This window comes from Haliotis rubra, unplaced genomic scaffold (genome assembly GCF_003918875.1).
Source record: "Haliotis rubra isolate DU_JTF1 unplaced genomic scaffold, ASM391887v1 Scf2, whole genome shotgun sequence".
NCBI classification, from domain to species: domain Eukaryota; kingdom Metazoa; phylum Mollusca; class Gastropoda; order Lepetellida; family Haliotidae; genus Haliotis; species Haliotis rubra.
In genome coordinates this window covers 5,384,919-5,411,734 of record NW_025766002.1, presented here as the reverse complement: position 1 = coordinate 5,411,734, position 26,816 = coordinate 5,384,919, and the positions used below count along the sequence as shown (strand labels likewise).

General features: G+C 39.4%; 1 protein-coding gene across 1 annotated transcript in view; it reads right to left on the bottom strand.

The window, feature by feature from the left end:
- Positions 1-26,816, bottom strand: part of LOC124275279 (microtubule-actin cross-linking factor 1-like) — a 252,296-nt gene that overhangs the window by 204,771 nt on the left and 20,709 nt on the right. The window contains 2 exon segments of the mRNA XM_046710761.1: positions 13,798-13,859; positions 26,248-26,433. Of these exon segments, the coding sequence (XP_046566717.1) occupies positions 13,798-13,859; positions 26,248-26,365 (180 nt within the window). The 5' untranslated portion in view covers positions 26,366-26,433.

Below are 26,816 nucleotides of genomic sequence, written 5' to 3'. Positions count from 1 at the left end.
GATTCGAACCCGGGTCTTCGGCGTGACGAGCCAACGCTTTAACCACTTAGCTACCCTACCGCCCCCCTATAATTAACACAACAGGACTACATTGTCTATTCTGGTAAATGGTATACATATTCTCCTCTGTTATGTTAAGAGGGGTGAGGCTCAAATGTAGACTAACAGCTAGTCTCTAAAATGAACATATTCTACAGAACAAAAGCTCATAGTAAAAAAATAAAATATTATGAAAAGGTGCCCCGAGAAGCTGTGGAAATCTAGACTTGCCACATTTTCTAGACTTGTGTGGGATTTCTTGGATATATTTGCTTCAGGGTCTGTATGACAGACTAGCTCAAATGGTGACAACCTTTTTCTGCCCTATTCATTGAAATGAAAACCATGACAAAAACTGAGACATATTCTTTTTGAATTTCAGGTAATCATAAATAAATACATCAGACAAATTGGCTTTGCAGACTGAGCGACTTCAAATCCAGGGACTGCCAATCTCATCCTGAACCAAGTCAACCCCTAAGTAACACTGAATACAGACATGCATCAAGCCTTAAACATCTCCCAGAAAATAGTTGACTTTAATTAATTGACAGGTGCTCTTTTGATGTGAATATATATCAGGATAGGTTAAAAGTCATATGAATTAAATATTTTTAATTCAATTGATATATCGAGGATGAATTTGGGTTGGAAAAGGCCATCACTTCAAACGAGTTGCAAAAGATCCTACCTTAAGGATTAAAATACAGTTATCAACAGTAAATAAGGACATGCAAAAAATTTCTATTCCCTTTTCCTGAAGTGCATTATTATGTCCAAGTTTGTTCATAGCTCTGAACCTCTTAACATATTTGGGGTAAATATTTCCTCAACGTACAAATATTATGTCTTCCTCCCTTGTTAATTTCACCAACAGATTCCCATGAATTTTAATAAAGACAAACCTGTTAACATATTCCAGGTAAAACATACTTCCATGAATGTTCAAACATTTCATGTTCCTATGTTGTTAATTTCACAACACACCTTTTGAATTTTACTAAGGATTAAACTTTAGATTAGAAATTCCATGTCCTTTACCCAATGTTCAAATATTAACAGGTAATATAATGCAAATTTCATCTGACACACCTGTGCAATGTACAACATCTGTCTGTAAGTCACAGGTGTGACATCAGCTGGGTGATACATTACAGTACCTGGGTGTTAATCGACATCTTAACCTACTTTCATGTTTATTTTGGCCCAGGACTATTCACAGAGCCTGCCATAGTCCACATACCCTTTCCATATCGGGTAGGGAAGGACTAGTGAAAAACAGCAGTTGACTGCCCTGGGGGTTATTCTTTAAGGGGGATGGTTAGGGAGGAATGTTTTTGTACCAGGGGTTCTTCAGTGTATTTGCGATGAAGAGATGGGTTAACATTTCATTTTTCTACACAAAGTTGGTGATTCATTCATTTCTTGCATGGGAATTCATGAAAAGAAATGTAACAACCATGATATACTCCCAATTTACATCCTGAAAAAACATGTGCCTCACCTTTCAAATGTTATCAATACTAAATAAAAAAATATGACAAGAACATAAATAGGTCTATTTCAAACAAAAACCCTTTTCTATCAAAACATGTCAAAGTCCGAAAGACACAAGCCCACAATGCAGTTATATGCTACAATCTAATGGTGGACCCGTGAAGGTCCGGGTTAGAATATTGATCGTCAGTAACCCATGCTTGTCGTAAGAGGCGACTAACGGGATCGGGTGGTCAGGCTCGCTGACTTGGTTAACACATGTCATTGTATCCCAATTGCGTAGATCGATGCTCATGCTGTTGATCACTGGATTGTCTGGTCCAGACACAATTACTTACAGACTGCCGCCATATAGCTGGAATAATGCTGAGTGCAGCATACAACTAAACTCGCTCACTCACTCTAATGGTGCGTGATCATAATCATAAGACTTCTGAATAAACACTGTGAACATAAAAACAGAGTTGCAATGACTTTAATCTTGATAATATTGTCTGTTTTATCAACAAGCAGTACCATATGGGGTATGTTGGGGGAAACCATCTTGTTCCTGACATGAAAGAGTGAGTGAGTGAGTTTGGTTTTACGCCGCTTTTAGCAATATTCCAGCAATATCACGGCAGGGGACACCAGAAATGGGCTTCACACATTGTACCCATGTGGGGAATCGAACCCGGGTCTTCGGCGTGACGAGCCAACGCTTTAACCACTTGACTACCCCACCGCCCCCCTGACATGAAAGAAACTACTATCCTTGTTCAGACTGGCCCAATGTGCCATTGTTAACAGTAAGCATAAAAGCATGGCAAGGGTTACTATAGTATGCTCTTAGTCTTGCAAATTGATGGTTGGAAACGTGCTGGGACCTCCCCCATATTGTTAGAGTGCAGCGGTGGGAAATGATCCACACGGGCCATAGTATTTGGGAGCTAAGCATAACAAGGCCTTGAATATATGAATAACGTACTCCCAGACATTAGGGAGGCCTGATCACGAAAACAGCTTAGCTGGTTGGATTCACTCATATCGGAAAGGAAGTCTTCAATGCCATGACATCATGTTTAATACGACCCAGTTTAACCCCAAACATAGACTAATGCTTAGTCTCTGAATATATATAATTTTGATAGGAACAAACAAGCCCATATAAATTGAAAAGAAGCCCTAGGGAGACCAGACATTCAGAGGAACCTGAGGAAATCTAGACTTGCTTTATTTAGGGCTTGAGCACTGAAGAGGGCTTGGCAGCAGGGAAAATAATGTGGTTCATGGACTGTGAGACAGACTACCCCAAACCCAGCTACAACCTGTTTAAAACCCAGTAGTCTCATGAGTGAGTGAGTTTCACATCTTATTTAGCAATATTCCAGAAATATCATTGCTGAGGACACCAGAAATGACCTTCAGGCTTCAGACTGACATGTAGTCTCTGAATATATATCATTTTGATGGTAACAAATAAACCCATTTAAATTGAAAAGGAGCCCCAGTGAGATGGGAGATTCAGAACCTAGGGAAATCTAGACTTGCTTCATTTAGGGCTTTAGTATTGGAGGGAGGGCTAGGTAGTAGGGAAAATAATGTGGTTCCGGGACTGAGACAGACTAGAGTGAGTGAGTTTGGTTTTACGCTGCCTTTTGCAATATTCCAGTAATATCACGGCGGGGACACCAGAAATGGGCTTCACACAATGTGCCCATGTGGGAATTGAACCCGGGTCTTCGGCGTGATGAGCGAACGCTTAAACCACTAGGCTACCCCACCGCCCCGAGACAGACTAAAATGCTTTAACCATTAGGCTTCCTACCTACCCTGTAACATTAATAATTAAAATGTATCAGAAACTTGACATTTACAGCATCATTTGATTGACTAGTCAAGATGACACGCTGATAGGATGATTACTTCTGTAACCATAAAGACTGTTTAGTTTCCAGGATATTAAAAGTTCAAGCAATCGGAGGTAAGTATGTTTTAGGTTTTACAACCTTAGCAGATACTAAAGCAGCAGCACATTGAAAGATCTTTAAATATACTAATTTAGAAACAGGTCATTCTGTTATCGCAACATGTGGCAAAAGAAACGTGCTTCCTCAGCAACATATCATTACCGAAGACGAAAAGTGCGTAACAGCAATCTGCATCATCTTATTTCCCCGCAGTTCATGCAATCCCCTTTGAAACAAATTATATTTTCCTCAAAAAGTTCATATTTCATAAGTAGTCTGGAATATGGAAAAATCTTGATATCTTTCCCAGTAGTCGGAGAAGGAGAGGCTGGTTTGTTTGTGTGCCTTCCAGATATACATGAAGCTGTTGGTGTTGACAAGGCCGGTTAATGCCTATTGAGGCTGCCCAGCTACCAAGATCAAAGAATGAATACTACTCCCCTACAACTGACCAATACATCAACTGGTGGTCAGCTGAAGGCCTCAACTGGGTAGGGCACCTGTTGATGGTTTTAGCAGGGTTCCTACTGCAGACTCAATGGTCAGTTGTTGGGTCAGATAACCACTTGAACCTTGGACTGGAAACCTTTTGGATCGTTGGATGAGTCAAGCTGATAGAAGCACTTTAGAAAAACTGGAATGACCACTGGGTTAACTATTTAAGGCGGAGAATGCTCTACAGTTTGGTGCCTAATTTATAATCGGTGAGAAGCATGCAATCTCCCCTCCATATGTCACCAGCTGGTTTTGAATAAGCTTCACAGAGATTAATATAGATCAGAGGCCAATGTTCACCCAAAGTGAGTGAGTGAGTGAGTGAGTGAGCGAGTGAGCTACGTGGAGATTAATTTAGATCAGCTCAGAGGCCAATGTTCACCCAAAGTGAGTGAGTGAGTGAGCGAGTGGGCTACGTGGAGATTAATTTAGATCAGCTCAGAGGCCAATATTCTCCAGAAGTAAGTGAGTGAGTGAGTGAACAAGCAAGCTACGTGGAGATTAATTTAGATCAGCTCAGAGGCCAATGTACACCCAGAGTGAGTGAGTGAGAAAATGGCTTCCAGCAATATTTAAGCAAGATCACAGCAAGTGGTAACAACGATTTGTCTTCATATATTAGGGGAATACACTTCAGGTGTGACCACTGACTGACTGACTGAGTTTAGTTTTACGCCGCTTTTAGCAATATTCCAGCAATATCACGGCGGGGGACACCAGAAATGGGCTTAACATATTGTGCCCATGTGGGGAATCGAACCCGGGTCTTCGGCGTGACGAGCCAACACTTTAACCACTAGGCTACCCCACCGCCCCTCAGGTGTGACCAATTACCCCATAACCCTTTATACGTATGCACGTTAAATGGATAGCCTGTTGTGTCTCTCCATAGATGTTCTTTCGGTGTATTTCAAAATTGATTTTTCCATCCTGAAGTAGCCCCATCACGTGAATAAATGAACTGTTCCACATAAAAGTAACACCTATGGATCAACACAAGCACAGCTTGGGAATTGTTGGCACTCCATTTGATTGAATAATCATTAGGTGCTGGGTATTAGCGAACACCCAATAGATAGAATTTCTTAGATTTGCATAATCAATTAAAATTGATAGTTTTCTTTCACACAAAATGAATATTTAGAGAATTATGTGCTGTTGGTAAGATTACCCAGTCACTATATTGGTAGCATCTGTGCTTTTAGTTCCACAAAGGCTCAAAAGTCAAAGCCAATATTATGATTGATTTCAAATTTGAAACACCTTTGCATTATCAATGGCTGAAATACACTGCTCATAAAAAATTAGAGAACACCTTCTAAACTTATTCTGTGATGCCATGACAGATTAATGTAGCAATATGAACTAATCTTTCATGAAATGACAAATTAATGATAAAAATATGAATCCGGGGGTACTTCAATTTCTTTTAAGTTGTATCGGCAACGACACTTAACTCACTTCCTTATTCCATTGACAATTTTAATGACAAATACATAAACCCAGCAGATCACTTATCATGGTCACAATTTCGTGTTTGAAGGAGAAATATTTCACGTGGAAACAAAAATATTCGAGTCTTGAACAGTGTCCAATGTTATGGAGTAACAATAAGCTAGACACAACACTGACCATCCAATGACCTCTCACAATGGTTAATAGATGGTACAGGCTACCATTCATAATGTTACGACTGTTATACACTGTAACAATCACTCAAGACCATCAGGAAGATAATGCTATTAACATCCTACTTATACTCCCCAACAGGTGTGTATTGCATGTGTCAATATTACAAGCCTCCCAGTAGCAGATCTCATCATGTGCTATATATCCAGCAAGGTGATATAAACAACTCGGACATAGACAAGGTAAGTATATATACATTGACAGCACATATGCCTCACAAGCCATTATTTTTGAGGGGGTGCCTGCTACTGTAAGGTAAACTGAGTAAATCATGTCAGTAGCAGGTCTGTCCTGTAGGTGTGTGTTACATAGGTGGTATCAGTGTTGCTGATTGCGACTCGGGTATCGTTAATTGCAATATAGTGTTTCAAATACAAGGACATGTGTTGTCTATGACTGATTGTGTTTTATGCTTCTAGATATACTGCAATTCTTCATGGTTGGTCAATAAAGAATGGGATGACAAATTACTCCTCACCCGAGGAAACAAACCCAGAACTGACATGAAAAGACTCAACCCACTATTCTATGTCCTGCTAGTTAAAAAACAGTTCTATATATTGAAATATGATTTTTTTCTTTTTGACTCACATTCTATTTCTACATCTTTATTCAAAGCTTCAGAAACTGTTGTATACTGGAGTATCCATCCTATTATATTACGTTTCTATAACCTGCCAGTCATATGTTCCCAGTTGCGTAGATCGATGCTCATGCTGTTGATCACTGGATTGTCTGGTCCAGACCCAATTATTTACAGACTGCCACCATATAGCTGGAATATTGCTGAGTGCGGAATAGAACTAAACTCACTCACGCACTCACTATTACCTACCACAACAGCTTCATTTTCAGCCCAACATATATGACCCTAAGACGTCAAATCACAAAATTCATTCCTCAGAGGTGGAAAATGAGTCCTGGGTTTTGAGTTGATATTAGAATGGAGATTTAACTCTATGGAAAAGGAATGAGGCAGAAACTGTATTCAACTAGACTTCAGAAAAAGGGCCAGTCACTTATGGTAAGTATGTACCACTAGAATTTCAACAACCTGAATTTCCAACAAACCTACTGTAAACAATGAATGAAACAGAAAGTAACCATATATCTTTCTACATTCCCAACCCCTAGATCTGTTGATGTATCCGATCCAATGTTTGCTCGAGACATACACCAGTACAATACCAGGCCATTCAAACTACCAGTATAATATTTCAATGGCTGTGACTCATCGGTAACAAAAACCCACAATTGTTTGTCTATGTCAAAAAGTGCATTGTGCGCTCAAAGTTTTTCTACACCATTACAACCCAACCATGTAACCAAGATCCCTATATACAAGTGGTAGGTGTTCAGTGTGGTATGCCCTGTGTAACAAACACAATCCCACCCTCAGCTAACAAGCTTATGTTCAGATTGTAAATGATTAACAACTGTTTGCAGGTCACAGTGACCTTTGCTGATGACATGTGATCCGTCACCAATGTCTGCATGGCAGTGGTCAGGTATTTCAAAGCTGCATGTCTGCAGTCTGGTTGGTCAGTCTTGGAAGGCGTCACTCGAACAGACACAGCTCAAAAAAGAGGAACCAATCCTCTGACATCAATGCTTTCTGTTATGTTAAACCAAGCCTCCTTTATATGTGTAATAAGACATTGATGGACTGTATTGGAGGATCCAAATTGTAGGTGGATTGTATTGGAGGATCCAATTGGTGGATTGTAGGGTCCAATTGGTGGATTGTATTGGAGGATCAAATTGGTGGATTGTATTGGAGGATCCAATTGGTGGATTGTAGGGTCCAATTGGTGGATTGTATTGGAGGATCAATTGGTGGATTGTATTGTATTGGAGGATTGGTCCAGTTGGTGGATTGTATTGGAGGATCCAGTTGGTGGATTGCATTGGAGAATCCAATTGATGGATTGTATTGGGGACAGAATTGGGGTATCATAGTGGGAGATGGTATTAGGGGGTTGTTCTGGTGAGTTGTATTGGAGGATTGTATTGAGGCATTATATTGGCATATCATCTTTGGGGATATTATCGAAGGATTGACAATTTGTATTGGAGGTTAGAATTGATAAATTGTATTGGGGATAATCATGGTGGATTCTATTGGAATTGTATTAGGGATTGTATTGGGGGATCGAATTGGACGATTGTATTGGTGGATTGGACTTGGGGATCATTTTGGTAAATTGAAATGGTAGAATGTATACAATTATTGTATTGGTGAATTATATTGGTAGATTGTATTGATACAATTCACCGCATAACAGGCTGATTTCCTCTGATGGCTTGCACTAGCACATGCTGATAATAGAGCAATACCAACACGACTTGACGATGTATGATAACTTACAAGACTTCACGTCTATTGAAAACCTAAGACCACCCTCAGAAATACCTTCAAATTGGCACTACTGTAAAAAGAAAACGTATACTTTCTGACATCTATTCATTACCTTCACAAAGAAACTCAAGAAGAAAGTTTGGCACCCATACTTTACATGTTAAGACACAGTCTTGACAATCTCCCACGGATGGGGTGAGATGGTATCATTATGAAAAATAACAGTAACCATGGTAACTATCTTCATGCACCTTTTTGCCCCGTGTTATCATCATAATGATGGCGAAAGGGGGGAAGCACCACGTTATCTAACTTCCAATTTGTCTCAAAATTGAACAACGTAAGTAAAACAACAGAGAATCCGAAACAAGTTTGAGGAATATCTCTATAGTCTAAAGTTCATGTTCTTCGTCAGTGTTGGGTGTTGATATTTATCTGGTATAACTTTCAGACTGAATTTATGTTTTGAAATAAAACTAACAAAAAGATCCACCTTCATCAATACACGTCTCCTATGTCAATAACACCAATAGTACATGAGTGGAGCTTCTCAACTTAATATATACAAATGTTCTGAACCTAAATTTATATATATTCTCAAAAACATTTCAACCAGTTTTAATTTTTCTGGAACAGCCATGCAATTTCTACAACTTTATTTTAAAAAATGACCACCATCCAAAAGGTTTTCCACCAACAGTGAGTGAATGAGTGAGTGGGTATGCTATTATGCCACTTTTAGCAATATTCCAGCAATATCACGGCGGGGGACACCAGAAATGGGATTCACACATTGTACCCATGTGGGGAATCGAACCCAGGTCTTTGACTTGATGAGCGAACGCTTTAACCACTAGACTACCCCACCACCCTTTTACCAACAGAATATAATCAAACCCAGGTCTTGGCCGTGATGAGCGAACGCTATAACCACTAGGCTACCCCACCATCCCTCTACCAACAGAATATAATCAAACCCAGGTCTTGGCCGTGATGAGCGAACGCTTTAACCACTAAGCTACCCCACCACCCTTTTACCAACAGAATATAATCAAACCCAGGTCTTGGCCGTGATGAGCGAACGCTATAACCACTAGGCTACCCCACCATCCCTCTACCAACAGAATATAATCAAACCCAGGTCTTGGCCGTGATGAGCGAACGCTTTAACCACTAGACTACCCCACCACCCTTTTACCAACAGAATATAATCAAACCCAGGTCTTCGCCATGATGAACGAACGCATTAACCACTAGGCTACCCCACCGTCCAACCACCAACAGAATTAAGACATTAAACATGCTAAAAGGACTTTATGACCCTTGGATGATTTTATAACCAGCTACCACATCAAAATTTATGATTCATAGATCACCAATCTTGGGTTACCTCAAGGTACAATACATACCCTACTCAGATAAAAAAAGCCTGACCCACGTGTCGCCATATCTTGGTAACCAAGCCATGTATTTGTGATAAGCCGTATCAGATATAGCCAATATTTACACCTAGGTAAGCCCTTCCAAATCACACAAACTCGGGGATATACACACTTTGACTGTGTCAGGAGGGATGTATGCATGAATGACTGGGTTCGCTTATACCCGGACACCCAAATTTGGATCATACCAGGAAAACCCTTTTCTAAGAACAGTTTACCACTATAAAACACGACATTTCTTGGAAGATAACTTTCGTTTCACACCCTCTCATAATGACTCACCCATAAACTGTACAGTAAAATACAATACAATAATCTTTGCAGTGTAAATAATGAATCCTTGACACATTGAAAACTTTCTATTATAAAAATGACCCAACTTTTTGCACAGTAGGGAATACAGCCACTCAAACCTTCATCTACAGATATATTTTTTTTCTAATTCAGGGAACAGAACAATGCCTAAGGGGCAAATCTGTGCTCAAACTATATAAAGGCAACATGACAACTCGGCAAAATTTGTTTCAATAAAACTCTGTGTTGCCAATACATCATATGCATACACTCGTAACACCTTTTCTCCTCCTAGCATAATACAATAACAAAGTTTCACTTAAATGTACCCTAGAGTGGTTAATTTATGCCCGATTAGTCAGTAAGCACTTCTTTGGATAGCATACCAAAGGAGACACATTGTGTTGCCCGGGGCGAATCAAGATTCTTTCATGGTCGGCTTGCTGGCCTCGTAGTTGCCAAAATCGCTGATCCAGGAGTCAAGGTTGACAAGCAATTCATTTCGCAGCCGGTTAATGTTTTTTGGTATAAAATAAAGTTATTTATTTTTTAGTATATAGATACATATGATTTTACAAAATATATTGATGTCAACAATGATATCTTTATAAAGAAACAGTCACTATACAGCTGTCATTATGCCAATGCATTTCAACTATTTATAAATAAAAGCTGTTTTAATAAATCTTATCAATTTTACCATAACCATATTCAGTTATTAAAATCATTTCTAGTTTCGGAACCTTTTGCTGGAATCAAGATCAACGATTCTGATCACGTTTTGGCAAATATCCAAGAATGAGGTGACCAGTTAGTGACCTAATGATGAGGACAATACCTAGGTCTGTGAACAAACACTGAGCTAATCCTACATCAATCAAACCATTAAACCGACCAATTACAGGGCCATGCTTGCCAGACCGATGTTGTTGACAGAACTGTTTTCGCCTCAAATAGCATTGACAGTCGCCACAAAAATAAAAGTGAAATATCCAGCCCTACTTGACCACCATCACCCACTTAGCCTTAGGAGCTGTGTGGTAACTGCCAATGGTTCTCCCAAGTGCTGCCAGGTCAAACCATGTTACAATCTATGGCAATCAAAACTACTTGTCAATCGCTGTCTCCGTAATAACTGGAGGTATATTGATTTTGGTTGATGATGAATCATGTTAATGACTCCAGCATTCCTGTACAGGTAACACTGCACGACCTGGCGCTGCCAGGAACTGAACAGCGTTTATGCCGCAGTCAGCAATATTTCAGACTGTAGATATTCAATCACAACCAACTGAACCAAGGGGTGAGAGCATGAGCATCAATATATAATACTTGATACATTGAGTGAGTGAGTGAGTGAGTTGGGTTTCATACCACTTTTAGCAATATTCCAGCAATATCATGGCGGGGGACACCAGAAATGGGCTTCACACATTGTACCCATGTGGGGAATCGAACCCGGGTCTTCGGTGTGACAAGCGGACGCCTTAACCACTAGGCTACCCCACCGCCCCTCACATTTATGATGTTCACTGAAACAATCAAGGGTTATCATCTGGTGACTACATGTCTTCCTCAAATCCAAAGCATAATGGACCGCTAAACGACTGATGCGGGGAGATGAAAGGAAACTGGTTCTGTGATCATGTTTTCCTGATAGGAATTAACTGACCTCACTGCCACAGTGATAACATCTGTAATTGGTTGCATCAAACCTTTCAGTTTTATCTATGATACAGGAGCACCTCACGTATTTCAACCTAGAAAAACCAAGGTGAGAATCGGTCTTCAGGCCCAAAAAAATAGATGTTGTGGTTCCGATTTCCTACATTTCAGAACTAGGGTAGGTAGGTAGGGGTTTGGGGTTTTTTTGCAAAATATTTTTACATTACTTATGTGTCAGAAAATAAATTTAATTTATTATGTGGTGAGTAAAATTGTTAGTCTCGGCTGGAATATTTAGGGTCGGTCGGGAAATCGGAACCACAAGCTTCTTTTTTTTAGGCCTCAGGAACCATGATTGTCATAAGATGCAACTAACAAGGTGGCCAGGCTTGGTGGATCCATGTCATCGTATCCCGTCTGCGTATATTGATGCTCATGATGTCAATCACTGGATTGACTCCATTATTTATAGGCTGCTGTCATGCAGTTGGACTGACTGACTGACTGAGTTTGGATTTATGCCGCTTTTAGCAATATTCCAGCAACATCACGGTGGGGGACACCAGAAATGGGCTTCACACATTGTACCCATACGGGGAATCGAACCCGGGTCTTCAGCGTGACGAGCCAACGCTTTAACCACTAGGCTTCCCCACCGCCCCTCATGCAGTTGGAAAATTGCTGAGTGCAGCAGTAAACAATAAACAAACATCCCATATTTCAAAAACTTTCTGAGGGTTAACAATTTAGGACATCTAAAAAAAGAGGGTTTCATTGTTCCACCCTAAAACTGATGGTATGTTGTTAGGTGGGTACCATCAAAGATGCATTGAGGATTCTAAAGTAAGTGTGATTCACAGGAAAGCAACAACTCCCAATAATCCCTGCTTGAAACATATTAGCACAGCAGAACCACCGTCATCCATTCAGAAATGCCCAGAAAACGGATTCAGAGATTTATCACATAGGTGAAATATACCTGTGCCCATGAATGACCTACATCCAGACCTCTGACGCTAATACCCGCACAGACTCAAACTAGTTAGCGTAGATCAGATATAATTGGGCTTCACTCTCACCTAGTACTGAGTGAGTCATCCTCTAGAGAATACCTCTTGCAGTGGTTAGACTGTTTTACATACAACTCATTATCGGAGGTTTGGTACACTGTTCATCTTGCATAAAACTGCCGATACAAAAATCAGATCCTTGAAATACTGACTAGTTAGCATATTTGTGTATTCTGCCTTTCATATGCATATGGAAAAAGACACGGTCAGTTTATATACTTTTTCATAGCAGTTACAACGTAATATATACATTATCAGGAAAGAAATCTGTGAAGTACACAGAGAAAATATGGACTGTCATATATTTGTTTCACTCTTTCTAAGGAGCTCTTATACAGTTTAATTATACTCTGATCTAAAAGTAGATGGGATGGAAGGATTAATGAATATGATAATTAATGAATTATGGATTTTACACAAAAAATAACAACCATAAATGTATGATATTTACTAAACTGTATCTATGTACATACTTTTAACTAAGATGTAATAAATTATCATCAATATGCAAATCTCCAAACTAATCCTTCAACAAGAAAAGGAATGCTAGCACTGACATTTCGGATTAAATTTAATTTAGCTGGATTTAGTAAAGGCCAAATTCAAATCAAGATAAAACACCTTCGTCAGTTTGACAAACACCAGTTACAAACATAGACATCCACAGGAACATTCCACCTGAGATAGGCTACAGGTGACTTTAGATGAAAACATCTTTGTTGCTAGCAATCTGCAGATCAACCCACCGCATTCGTCATAACCCCCGACTTTAATAATTCGCTTGTCGAGACAACTTAAAACAACCCAGGACGATTATTTGTTTGACATTTGAACACACAAAAAACATATATACGCAAAACTCAGATCTTGTCGTCTTAAATTGTACATCTCCGTTTCTACTGTGACTCAAGTCCTCTAAAAAGGACTTCAATGTCAGATGTCAACTTCAACATGAGCGTCAATTCCAACGTCAAAATCCAGGCTAATGGTCTGCAATCCTTTCAGCCATATTTGGTCAGAGTAAATCGCAATACCACCATGAAAGGATTACAAATTCTGCTCGCAACTGACTAGGAGTTGAGGATGAGGACGACGGAAAACGTCATCCAGTCAGACATGTTTGCACGTCGGTTTCATGTAAATAGCAGAGGGCTCCCCAGAGCTGTTTTCGTCCCCATTTCAAGGTGTGTCTGCTTGCTAACAGGGGGCGCTGTGTATGTTTCTGTGCTATGGATGAGCTGCAAAATGTCACCAGACTCGTGCAGTAGCTAAAGTAACAGCTTGTCGGTAATACTCACCTTTAATAAGTGCTTATTGACCCATTTTGTAAATGTCTTCTTCTGAACAGCATCTCGCTGGTCTGAAACAGAAATCAACAGACCAATTGAGACTTGAGCAAAAGCGTATTATAAAATTCTGATCTCCCACAGCTGGGTAGAGATACACAATTTCAAATAGTCAAACACACTGTGGAGATAAATGTTTAATGTTATTTCAAAGAATATGGACACAAAAGATGGAGCACAGATGGTATCTGCAACTTTGAAAGTGATTTTTTGCTTCTGCAGGGAACTTTGAACAAACTAAACAGCCTTCACCTTTACAATCTTGAAACATCATGAGCTCTTTGTGCTCAGGAAGCACACAGTCAAAACATTCACCCATAACCAAGAATCACACCATTTGTATTTGAAAGCTTAGAATTGAAATTGTACTTCTATAACAAAATACTTTCATCAAAAGTACCAGACTTGTGAGAGATAGTCACGCTACTTCAGCTGCTGACAAAACCATGCATGATAGATGTCTACTTGCACAGTGCCAGCTCCACTCAACCCAATATTGCATCCTACTTTGTCTATCAACAGTAACTTTATGGTTTACACAGCAAAACTCTTCTCATCCTGGTTGTTGGAGTTCTTATGGATGAACAACTTCTTTATTCAGGTGGTGGGGTAGCCTAGTGGTTAAGGCGTTGATCCAGGTTCGATTCCCCACATGGGCACAATGTGTGAAGCCCATTTCTGGTGTCCCCCGCCATGATATTGCCGGAATATTGCTAAAAGTGGCGTAAAACTAAAGTCACTCAACCTTCATTCAGGTCATGCGACGTTTCGATACAGATTCCTGTATCGTTGTCAAGTTTGAAAGTATTAAAGAATGTGACTGCCAGGAAACAAGCATGGCTGACAACTCCATGTGTCCTGCATGTCAGCCATCAGGTTGTGTCAGCGTGACATTAGTCACTGTCCCAGATCCCTCTCTGTTATAGCACATGACACAAGCATGACAGGTGACCTAGTGAGTGAGTCAGTCACTGTAACAGTCACGTAACCTGGTTGTCATTGCATAATTAGATCCATCTATCACCATCCTCCTGTACAGACATGATGAGGGGATTGACAGGATTAAGCAAAGCTTGCATCACTGGATCACAACTACCTGTAGTGTGATGTACTGATATAATTCTATATGTGCAGTCTGTGAGTGAGTAAATGGGGTTTGATGCCGAAGTCAGATCTTATAATAATTGGGCTGTAACTTCACTTCAACAGCCTACCGGTACACAAGACAAACTAGTGGGTGATACTGCAAGCATCAATAAATGTTGTCGGGAACAGTGACAATTAGATATAACCTTGAACAGATAAACCAATGGTTGATATTACAAGTACCAAACCATTATTTTGTGCACAGCAGTGTAACCACCCAATTTAAAGAAAACTCATCTATGTAAAATAGCATGGAATACTGTCAACTTTCACTGCAACACAGGTATTTGGTAGCCTAGTGGATCAAGTGTTCGCTCATCACACTGAAGACACAAGTTCAGATTCCCCACATGGGTACAATATGTGAAGCCCATTTCTGGTGTCCCCTGGCGTGATATTGCTGGAACATTGCTAAAAGAGGCTTAAGTCCAACTCACTTGTCATTCACTTACTTTACTCCAACACTGAAAAATGCTTAGGTAACACGTCAAGTAATAAAACTAAGATGTTGCATAACTTTTGACAACAAGCATATGTCATAAACTAAAGCTGGTAATACAGAACCAATGCAAGATCTCCAGACAGCACTTTATCCAACTTCTTAATTTAGTCCTGTGTTACAAACCTGATACTTATATATCTCTAAATCAAATCTACACATTGGTCAAGATGTGTCAGACGAAGTACACCTTGTCTCCCTTGAGTGGGGTTTTCACAAGTTACAACTGACCTACATGTCAGTCTTCCTAATAAGTATGTATGAGTATATATCTCCATGACATACTTTTCTGTTTACATGACATACTTCACGGTGTACATGACATACTTCACGGTGTACATGACAGTCCCAATTTACTGGACATATTCTAGCAGTCCCTTGACAGTACTGACTGACTGAGTTTGGTTTTTACGCCGCTTTTAGCAATATTCCAGCAACATCACGGCGGGGGACACCAGAAATGGGCTTCACACATTGTGCCCATGTGGTGATTAGAACCCGGGTCTTCGGCGTGACGAGCCAACGCTTTAACCATTAGGCTACCCCACCGCCCCCCCTTGACAGTAAACACAGACAACTACATCTTGAAATAGTCTCAAGTACATCAATGGGAAACTGTAATTCGATCACAGTAACAGATTTGGGTTACCTTTTAGCAAATACTTAATCTGATGTTACCAATAAATCACTTAATTCTGTTTCATGGCTCTAGACATTTGTGTCATATATTTTATGGATATTAATGTGAGACTGAAATGTGCTTTTGATGAATATGCCTTATAATAATAATAATAATAATAATAATAATAATAAGAGTACTTTTATAGTGCCTCATCCACATATAGTGAGTGAGTTAACATTTGAAGTCACATAAGCAATATTTCAGCCATATTGTGATAATATGCCGTATAAATCAAATATTTGTTGTTCAATGACATTGACGTATCAACTCTCAATTATCTACATAACTCACTACAAGTATTTATACTGCCATTAAACTTTATCACTCAGTCTGGTGGATTTAAATTTTTATCTCATAAAATATTTACTGACCGAAATACACTGTGTGTTTTGTAAGTGTACATATTGTGTGGGAAGAGAGTGGGAGGTGGGATGGGTATAGGTTAGTCAATGTCACTCCGATACTGTTTAAAACTGGTTTCAATAAATATTAAGTCAACACAGCCATGAAAGCATACAAGGCATGCACTAGTTGCTGGTTCACCCTGACCTCCACCAGTAGCATCTTGATAATCTTCTGAATCCCTGCATAGTTTAGATTCTGCTGCACATCCCACTGAATTATGTCCAAATAACACCAGCCAATAGAACCTCTTCACTTTATCTTCCGAGGAATTTGAAAACTTCTTAAAGATTAGGTCTACCATGCTTATCCACATGCACACTGTTCAATGGTTAGGACGTATGCTAACATAACTAAATTTTCTTTCAAATTATTCTTACATGATTATTCTTCATAACTGCAAATCATTATTTCTCTTAACAACTGCAAGCTCTATTAACATTCTCCCACAGAGACACAAGGTCACTGTGACCTCCTTGTCTCTAACAATCACCAATGATAATCTACACCATGTATACAAAAATGATTTGAAATATAAACCAAGATTTCTGAGATATACCAACAATTACTACACAGATCATGAGGTTGATAAGACTACAATCACATGCGTTGAGAATTGTGGCTGTGGCATAGGATTAATTCTGAAATTGACAACCTTTATCAGATCCAGATTACAATATGTCCAGTGAAGCATTGCTAACATGTGCTATCCTTCAGCAAGTTCCCTGCTCCACTATGAGTTGAGATGGGTTTAATGTCACGTTCAGGAATATTGTTCTTATACAATGACATGCAGGAACATGTGTGAGTGTGGCAGTACATACCAGTCCAGAGTAATACCGTTTAATAGTTTAACCCACTGTGATATCAGGCAGCATGCTATCATCCAAGCTGACAAGTCCTCTTATTCCTTTAATTTTAAGCACCAGGCAGGAAAACAACAAGTTCCATCTTTTAACGTCTTTGAGAGAGAGAGAGAGAGAGAGAGAGAGAGAGAGAGAGAGAGAGTGAGTGAGTGAGTGAGTGAGTGAGTGAGTGAGTGAGTGAGTGAGTGAGTGAGTGAGTGAGTGAGTGAGTAATATTCCAGCAATATCACAACAGGGGACACAGAAATGGGCTTCACACATTGTACCCATGTAGAGAATCAAACCCAGATCTTCTGTGTCACAAGTGAACACTTTATATTAATCACTAGGCTACCCCACCACCCCAGTCTTTGGTACAACACAGCTTCAACTTTCTGGGCAGACACCCTATCCACTCTACCATAAATTGGTCAATCCAATGTGAAATATGTATATCACATGAATGCATAAAGTTTTCTCTGTATAGGCGTAAACTAATTTCACTGCCTGACGTAAACTAATGTCAAACGTATGACACAAACAAGGCATGCTGATCAATAATCATAAAGACTGCAGCATGCACAGCACACACTGCAACACGCAACGCTCACAATACAGTGCATCATGTTTCCCTCTGTAATATGCCTAGTCATGTCAAGGGGTTACATGCTGCTGATGTCTGTACTTTTGTATACCAACCACAATTTATCAACACCTGCTCAGAGGTCGGTTTTCAGCCTAAAGTCAGCGTACGTCACTAAAAATTTCCATGTTACATATTTATAACTAATGTTGTGTCTGGGTTTGATTCCCATTTGGGAATAATGTGAAAAACCTATTTCTGGTGTCTTTTAGATAAAGTCTATTTCTGATGTCTTCCAGTGGTTAAAGTGCTTGTAACTATAATAAAATTGTCATGACAAAGGCCTGGTTTCAATTTCCACTTAGGTACATTATGCAAATCCATATCTGGTGTCCCCTGCCATGATATTGCTGAAATATTGCTAAAAATGGCATTAAACCATACTCATTCATTCACTTTGGTGTCCCTTTCCATTAGATTGCTGAAGACCCGTGAAGATCCGTGTTAGAATATTGATCTTCAGTAACCCATGCTTGTCGTAAGAGGCGACCAACGGGATCGGGTGGTCAGGCTCGCTGACTTGGTTGACACATGTCATCGGTTCCCAATTGCGCAGATCGAAGCTCATGTTGTTGATCACTGGATTGTCTGGTCCAGACTCAATTATTTACAGACCGCCACCATATAGCTGGAATATTGCCGAAGTGTGGCGTAAAACTAAACTCACTCACTCACTAGATTGCTGAAAGTGTAATAACAATATTCACTCACTCATACAACAATGGAGTATTAGGGAATAATGAATGCACTTTAGGTTACCATCCTAATAACAGTACTCCAAAGTCAACTCACCCTCCTATATCCTAAGCCACTCTACAAAAAACAGCAGTATCTAAGATTCTCCTAAATTTTCAACAGGACCCCTTTTTCTCATGGGAATTTTTCAATTTGCGTCACATCCCATCAAGTTTCTAACAAAACAACTCATTTCCTCCAGTGTCAGCGAACACAAGTGTTGGTCATCATGGTGGCTCACAGTGCACACTACTTCACTAGAGGTAACCGTGTCAACTTGCGACCTTGCCCTTACAAAATAAACAAACAAACATGCATGTTTCTTCACACTAAACAAATATTATTGATTTCCTTGTTGTGAAAAATTAACAGTCCTCATACAACGTACAATACTCGTTCGTTCTAGGTTAGTGCGGAATGCTGGAGGGAAATAGTCGATAAGCGTATTGCGTGAAATATTTTGATAGGCTTGTTCTCAATGTGAAAACTTACTGCTTGATTGTTACAATAAGTATCCCATGTGTGGCCTACTTTTCCTTCTGGGGAATGATCTACTGATAAAAAAATACTTGAAAACTTCAGAACCAGGATTATTTATCGGGTGACATATTACTAAACCTGAAATGTTTTAAAAAGCTGTAAATGTGCCAGGGAAGTATTTGTACGACTTGATTTGCGATGTTTGGACAATACTTTCATGATATTTCTTTTTACACAATCGAGAAGTAAAGAAAACAGAACCTTAAAACAGCATAATCTTACTGGATTCCTTGAAACTGCCCAGAAGCCAATATTCAGATCTAAGTCTGCAGCATAGGTCATAAATATTCCTAAATAGGGCAAAAAATGTACTAGTTCATGTCAATATGGTCATAACCAATGGGATAGCTTTGCCGATATGACTTGTATTTCATTGACAGCATGCCTACAATAAACCGAGGATTACTTTTACATTTCACCAAACATAACATTAAAATCCCTCTGAAATTAAGAAAATATAAGGTTTAAAAAATTGACGTCAAGGACAATTTGTCCCAATATGCCTGCCAAAGACACTTGTGTCAAATTCTAGAAAAATCGAATGAATATCCACATGCGTAGAAATGTAGTGTTTACGAACAGGCACATGAATGTCAGGCCATGGACTCAAATTACTTTGTCATGATTATGGTAACATATACTTGTCTTCCGCCCTGCCATGGCATTTCCTCTGTGACATCACCGAAGCACTGTGACTTCCCACAATCAGCTGTCTCCACAGTTCAACTGCAGCCTCAATACAGCTGCAGTTGTTACAGCGAAACCATAACAATACTTTTCAAACATATCAAGTGACAAATATCAGAGAAACAACAAGCGTAATTGTGTATATTTTTATGTTGTTTCATTTCGCTATTGATCCCAAATGTATTATTCATTCCGGGTGAGAATGCCGGTGTCGCTTTTATATGCGATCAGTGTAAACTCTCATGGTGTGTGTCCTGGACCAGAAGGCACTTGAGCTCATATTTCCACAGCATCAAGACAAGACAACAAGGTTAAGACACACAGTAAACCAAGGACAGATAGAACAATGAGCTGCTCATCGGGAATATGGGACTACTCGGAATAGCTTCATAGTATTCAGGGGGCGGTGGGGTAGCCTAGTTGTTAAAGAGTTCGCTCGTCACGCCGAAGACACAGGTTCTAGTCCCCACATGGGTACAATGAGTGAAGCCCATTTCCATTGTCCCTTGCCGTGATATTGCTGGAATAAGGCTAAAAGCGGCGTAAAACCATACTCACTCACTCATAGTACCCACGTTTTACCCAAATCGAGTATCAGATGTGACAAGGTCCCTGTCATCTTAGCATAAAGCACAAGCATCATCTTAGTGCTAAGCTCGCTTTGAGGAAACGGCCTTGGCTGCTAATGTATCTTCACAGCATGATCCTGCTTTCAAATTCTGTCTGACTCTGCCTGATTACTTACAGATCATCACAGAATGTTGAAATATTGGTGACAATAAAATTGCTTTTACTCTATAAGATTGTTTATGTTGTATGAGAAATTTGCACCAGAATAGAATGAGTTGTATTTGTAAAAAGATTACCCTAAATCAGCTGAATGAACTACTTGATATCCATTTCCGCTTGGATGAGGTATTTAAATAATGCTAGCAAAAATATGCCATGTTTTTGCATCTAATCCAAAGTTACTTTGCATTTTATTAATACCAAACTCCAATCAATTGTAAATATCAACAAACATATTGTTTATGCTTTCTGCTAACATCCATAACCTGATCTACAATTACAAACCATTTTCTCTTTCACATGATTACCATACACCAAGAGAAATGGTTGGACAGTTTATGCATATACAGGTCTACTGTAAGTCTAATTGTGTAGTATATGCAGGTCACATACAGGTGATGTGTGAACAAGCTGCACACTCAACCGTACGCAGTGGATTAATCACAACTCTATAATAGGTTTCTTTCATCTGTTACATTCATAAGGTAACAATATATCGGTAGATTTCCAGCATATAACCATTGCATTCATCAGCTCAAATACATGAATAGAAATTTAAGTTAACCATCTACAATATATCTGACATCATGGGCAGTATGAAATTTAGATTACTATATTTTAGTTTTAGGAATATTTGATGAAGATTAACTTTTTAATCAAAACAAAATATTTAGAACATCTAAGCACACACGCTTATGGATCTTCCCATATGTTTACATGTCTTGACAAATACACTAATCCACCGGTAAAAATACTAGTAAGGCTAATGGTGGTTGGACTGGCTGAGTGAGTGGTTCAGTTCCGTTAAAAATCGCTTTCAAAAGTATTCCACTTACATCAGTGCATGTGAGTGTAATGTGAGACAACAGTCTCTGACCCTGCACCCGGTATGGTGCTGACATACCAAATACCTGGATTCGAACCCACGATCATAAGTTTCTGGTGTGCACAAGAGACAGGCCATCTCACAAGTGTGCCACCTGTGCCCCCTTTTATTATTGCATATATCTACAGTGAGTGAGTGTTGGATGTTACACTGTTTTTAGCAACATTCCATTAATATGGTCTTTACGCATTGTGCCCATTTGGGAAATTGAACCCAAGTCTTCAATGACGAGCGAAACGCCTTAACCACTAGGCTACCCCACAACCCCTTATATATCTACAGCAGTTGTAATGTATGCACCACAATGACTGTATATACCATCATGCCTAGACTAGCACTAGCCTTACACTGACCCTCCCAATCAAAACACAACTAATTCCACAGTACATAAATGACATTGGCAGTTTATTGTCCCACTTCAAAGTAAACGAAATGCCACTCATACGACATGTCCTATCAAGCTTTAAAACAAACGACAGATATATGATACATTACTACTAATACTAGAAACCTCACTGCATAAAATATTTGTTATCAATGTTTAGCTTTATGCCAATGTTTATTTGTGTGGCTACAACCAAAATTACCAATGGAGTAATGATTTTGTAGCATTGATTGTCTTATAAATTTTATTACAGTATGTGAATTTGTTTCAGAGTAGAATTTGTTTTTGTCATTTCACTGCATGGTAGTGGTGGTCCAATTAATTGAAATAATCGAAGATTGGTCGCAGTGACTAAACGTCCAAGCAATCGATCATGTTTTCTCATAATCGAACACAAACAATTCTAGATCACTTGTTTTCATTAACAGTATTTTTCACTAGGTTGGTTTTGTCTGTTACATTTCATAAGCACTACAAGCTTGTTCCAAGTCATGATTGAATTTATTTTAAAGACTCTAAGAAATTTATGTTCCTCCATACTAGTCATCCTTTAAAGATGTGAAATTTTGCCCCAAAAACCCCCAAAGAACTACATGTTTTTTTCCTTATTTTTTTGTGCATTAACACATTTCATAAATGACGCTAACCAATTATCGGTTGTAATGAACCAATCATCAGTTATGAGATTTTAACCAATTCCCAACACTACTGCATGGGCTATTCATTGGATGACATGTGCAATGTTTTTCTTGAAGTCTGGATTAATCATGTAAACAAGAACCTCTTTTACCCAGACCATGTTACGTTGCAAGTCTTCATATTGGGCCATGGTTAATAAGCCAAGTTATTAATAATCCTGATTAACAAGGTGTGACATGGAAATATTCAACTGCTCACCTGGAATAAATAATACATTCAAGAACCTCACTAATCCAAAACCTCTCATATTAGATATACTGTTGAACACACTCCCGGTGAAATAGATCCAATGTGGACAATACGCAACTGCTCAACCATACAAATCCTATAAATAGCAACTTAACTTTACTAGACTTTATTACATCACAAAAACACAGTGAAGGCCTGTCCCTATTAACAAGGCATGTCTCTGCAGGGGTTCAGTTTTACTGCAGTGCAACTTCAACAGTAGGTTGCCAATATCTACGGAATGTTTATGACCGTGATGACAATAAACGTACGCTTCACCTTCAAGTTTAACTGCTCAAACAGGCCAGCAGGAGATGGTTCGCCCCACCACCTGATGCCAATGTACTTATAACAGTAACACTGAGAAAGAATTTGGGAATTCCAGCGAGATAGCAACTGTACTGTAACTGGAAAATTGCCATCGCTATAAAGACTGCCTGCCAATGGAGATAGAATGATTATCTAATACCACCACACCTGTCATGATAGTTGGGGGTTAGCAAATGATGTTATGTCATGTGGATTGGGGGCTTGGGGGAGAGGCTTGTAGTTGGGAGATGTCATGTGTAGAGCTGAGGGTAGCGGCTGTTGATGAGGGGTTTGGCCTGGGGGAGGGCTGTTGACAACTGGTGCATTAGTAGGGATCAGCTGGCATGCTTATGTGTGATTGACAGGAACTGATTACACTATGAGGAAATTGACCATACAGTGTACAATGACATCACTGTCTGTGAACAAGGGATGTAGTAAATGGTGTGATCTACTGAGATGTGGATAAGCTGTTATGTTTAATTAGATGAACTACATTAATCAAGTTCATGGGGTCATTATCTGCTGATGAATAACATTATCAAACACATTATTATTCCTATACCATCATAACATGACAATTTCAGGCGAGACTGACAGACACCAATTACTCATGCATATCAGTCACCTATATCTGCAAGTAATTCAACAAAATGCATATTTTCGCAGCAAAGAAAACCCACACACAAACACGGCTCCCCTAATTTAACTAAACTGGAAATACATCATTGTACAGTCACAGGTCATAAATAAAAGCCCAAAATCTCCAGTAATCATTGTCTATTCCTAGTCCCGTAATCTAATTATTCTGCCTGTAATGCTATTTGTGCTGCTACAAACCACATAATTTAATGACAAATACATGGATCTTGAGGAACTACAATGTCGGGAATGTAATCAACCCCAACAACATCTCTCAAACTGACAGCTATGTGACATTGACATCCCTGCTTGTCAATAACATGCTGAGATATTTACAAAACTGCGCAAAGCCTGAGCAAATAATTAAAATACCAACTATAAATTTTTCAAAAGTTGGTTTATTTTTCAAGGATTTCTGCCATTAGATCTTGCAGTGATTCAATGCACTGTCAATTGTGCCTCTAATGATTCATTTAGATTATGGTAATCCTCAATCACTCCTGACCTTCAACTGACCATTGCTTTGAGAGTGTGATGGACAGTTCATTAGTATTTGTGGTCATCATAACAATGATTCCTTGTCCAGGAGTGACCCACATAAAAGAAATCCAATAAGACTGCTGACAAAGCATAGTGCCCCTGATAACATCAATGTATGGAAATACTATCTGTCAACACTATAGTGACAATGCAACTTTAATTTCAGATCTGAAAACTTTCAATCCTGGACTTAAAGGAGGCACAGAAACACAGAACCAATACACTGATGTTAACATATCAGATATGGACATCTTTATAATTAATTATGAATTTATAGGATGTTTTAAAAAAAATTTACAGGCTTATTGTGTGTTAATTATAAAATAATATTTTGGGGCTACCCGATGCCATCCCCCTTTAATATCATGTCCTCCCTGAGCTTTTAGCCATGAGCCTATCTTTTCAGACTGTCTTTAGTCAAGAAGGATCACCTTATACTAAACCATATGCTGGGAATGAAACATACTGAAAATTACTATGAACCCTCAAACTGCATTTTATCTCATCCTGTTCAAGATGAAGCAATTATGCATCTTCATGTTGTTTAACTCAATTGTAAAAATGCATGTATAGTAAACGGTAAAAAAATGTTTACCTAAAAGTACTGAGGTAAAAATAAGAGGAATATATGAAATGTTATTTGTTTGTAGAAGGCTCAGTCTTTTCCTATAACATACAGCAACAATACTCTTTCTGTGTGACAAATTCCTGCGCATATTTTCTCGAATAGTCTCTCACCTGTATCCTTGAGCCGATTTTGTTCGTACCAGGCCATAGATTTTGATGTGTTCAACTCTGACACAAAACTCTCCCCTTCCTCCGACATGTATCCAAAACCATTTGACATCGCCATCGTGGCGGAATTTGTGCCACATGTGTCCTTACACTTCCCTCAGATCCGATCAGCTCCCTTGAGACATATAGTCGCAGCTTGAATGTCACGCTTAGGGAGGGAACTTCAAACTCCCAATGTCAACTCCCCCCTCCAAGTTTTCACTGCCCTAACGAGGACAGGTAGGATCCAAGTGTCCCAATTAGGGTAAATCCGAAATCCAGGTACATAGATATAGAGGACACTCTCAGGTATGAAGGGATACGTTCACTTTCAGCCAATCTTCTTGTTGCAAGGCTTTTCAAAAGTTACCATGTGGTTCACAGGGTATTATGCCTGATAGGTTGCTCGAAGCTCAAACATTCAGCTGTTCTAGTCGCTTGTTATTGGAATGTCATATGAATGTCCGATGAACGGGACACAGCCACGGGTTAGAGTGTGGCAGTCGGTTGGCTGACGCACTGCATCAATGGGTAAGCCTGCTGTATAAATAGCTCGCCACTCATTTGGCAAGTGGCCTGTCTGAGAGTCAGTGGAGTGGGAAGAGGTATACCTGGTTGGACGAGCTCATCGAGATAGGGGGAAGCACATTCACTTCCGTCACTAGCAGACGATGTTTTCCTCTATTGTTGTGGTCGATCTCACAAAGAAGCCTTACTCTCAGGCAAATGGTGTTTGTTCTACCGAGGTAGAAGTGAGTCAGAGCTGATCAGCAATCTAGAATGGCTTAGAACTCATACCTGCTGTGCATCTTGGGGTCGTATTTCTGTTGTTTATGTTTTTTCCCTCATGCAACTCCACGTGTGTTTGCGCTATATACACACCCACGTGCTCGTGTTTGGGGAAATTATGGAGGGACTTGTGATCGGTTTCTAACGATTTTTTTATGAAATTAATAATTTGTTAAACTTACCTGCTATTCGTATCACAGCTCTGTCTGCCGGGTCCAGCTGCAATACACACAGAGGAAGAGACTCGTAGTCTTCCTGGAATTGGTAAAAATCCTTACAATGGTACGGTGATCGATCCATGTTTCTTGTATTAGTATTCCTTCATGGTGTGGACTGGTCTAGTTTACCTCGCTGTAGTCATGCCACATCTGCAAGATAAAATAAACTCCTACACATTCGGCATATTTTGGCAGCTAAGTTCATGTGACATGCACAAAAATGGCTAGCAGACAGCGATATTATTACCGGCTTGGCCACGTACTCCTCTTCCGACCTGACCAGCAACTAACCATATTTTGAAAAGCAGGTCTGCTTTTTAAATCAGCAAATCTCTTACCACTTAAGGCGGCCCATAATATTATTCCAGTCGAAAACCATTCCTTTTTCTAAGAACATGGCCGCGAGTAGCCAAAGGATTCTGTCTATGCAAACACAGTTACTTCCCTTTGAAGAACAGCTGCAAATCCCTTCTCCTCCCCAATATTGAATATTTTGTTTTAATATTTTAGAAATTAAATGCCTCGAAGGACTA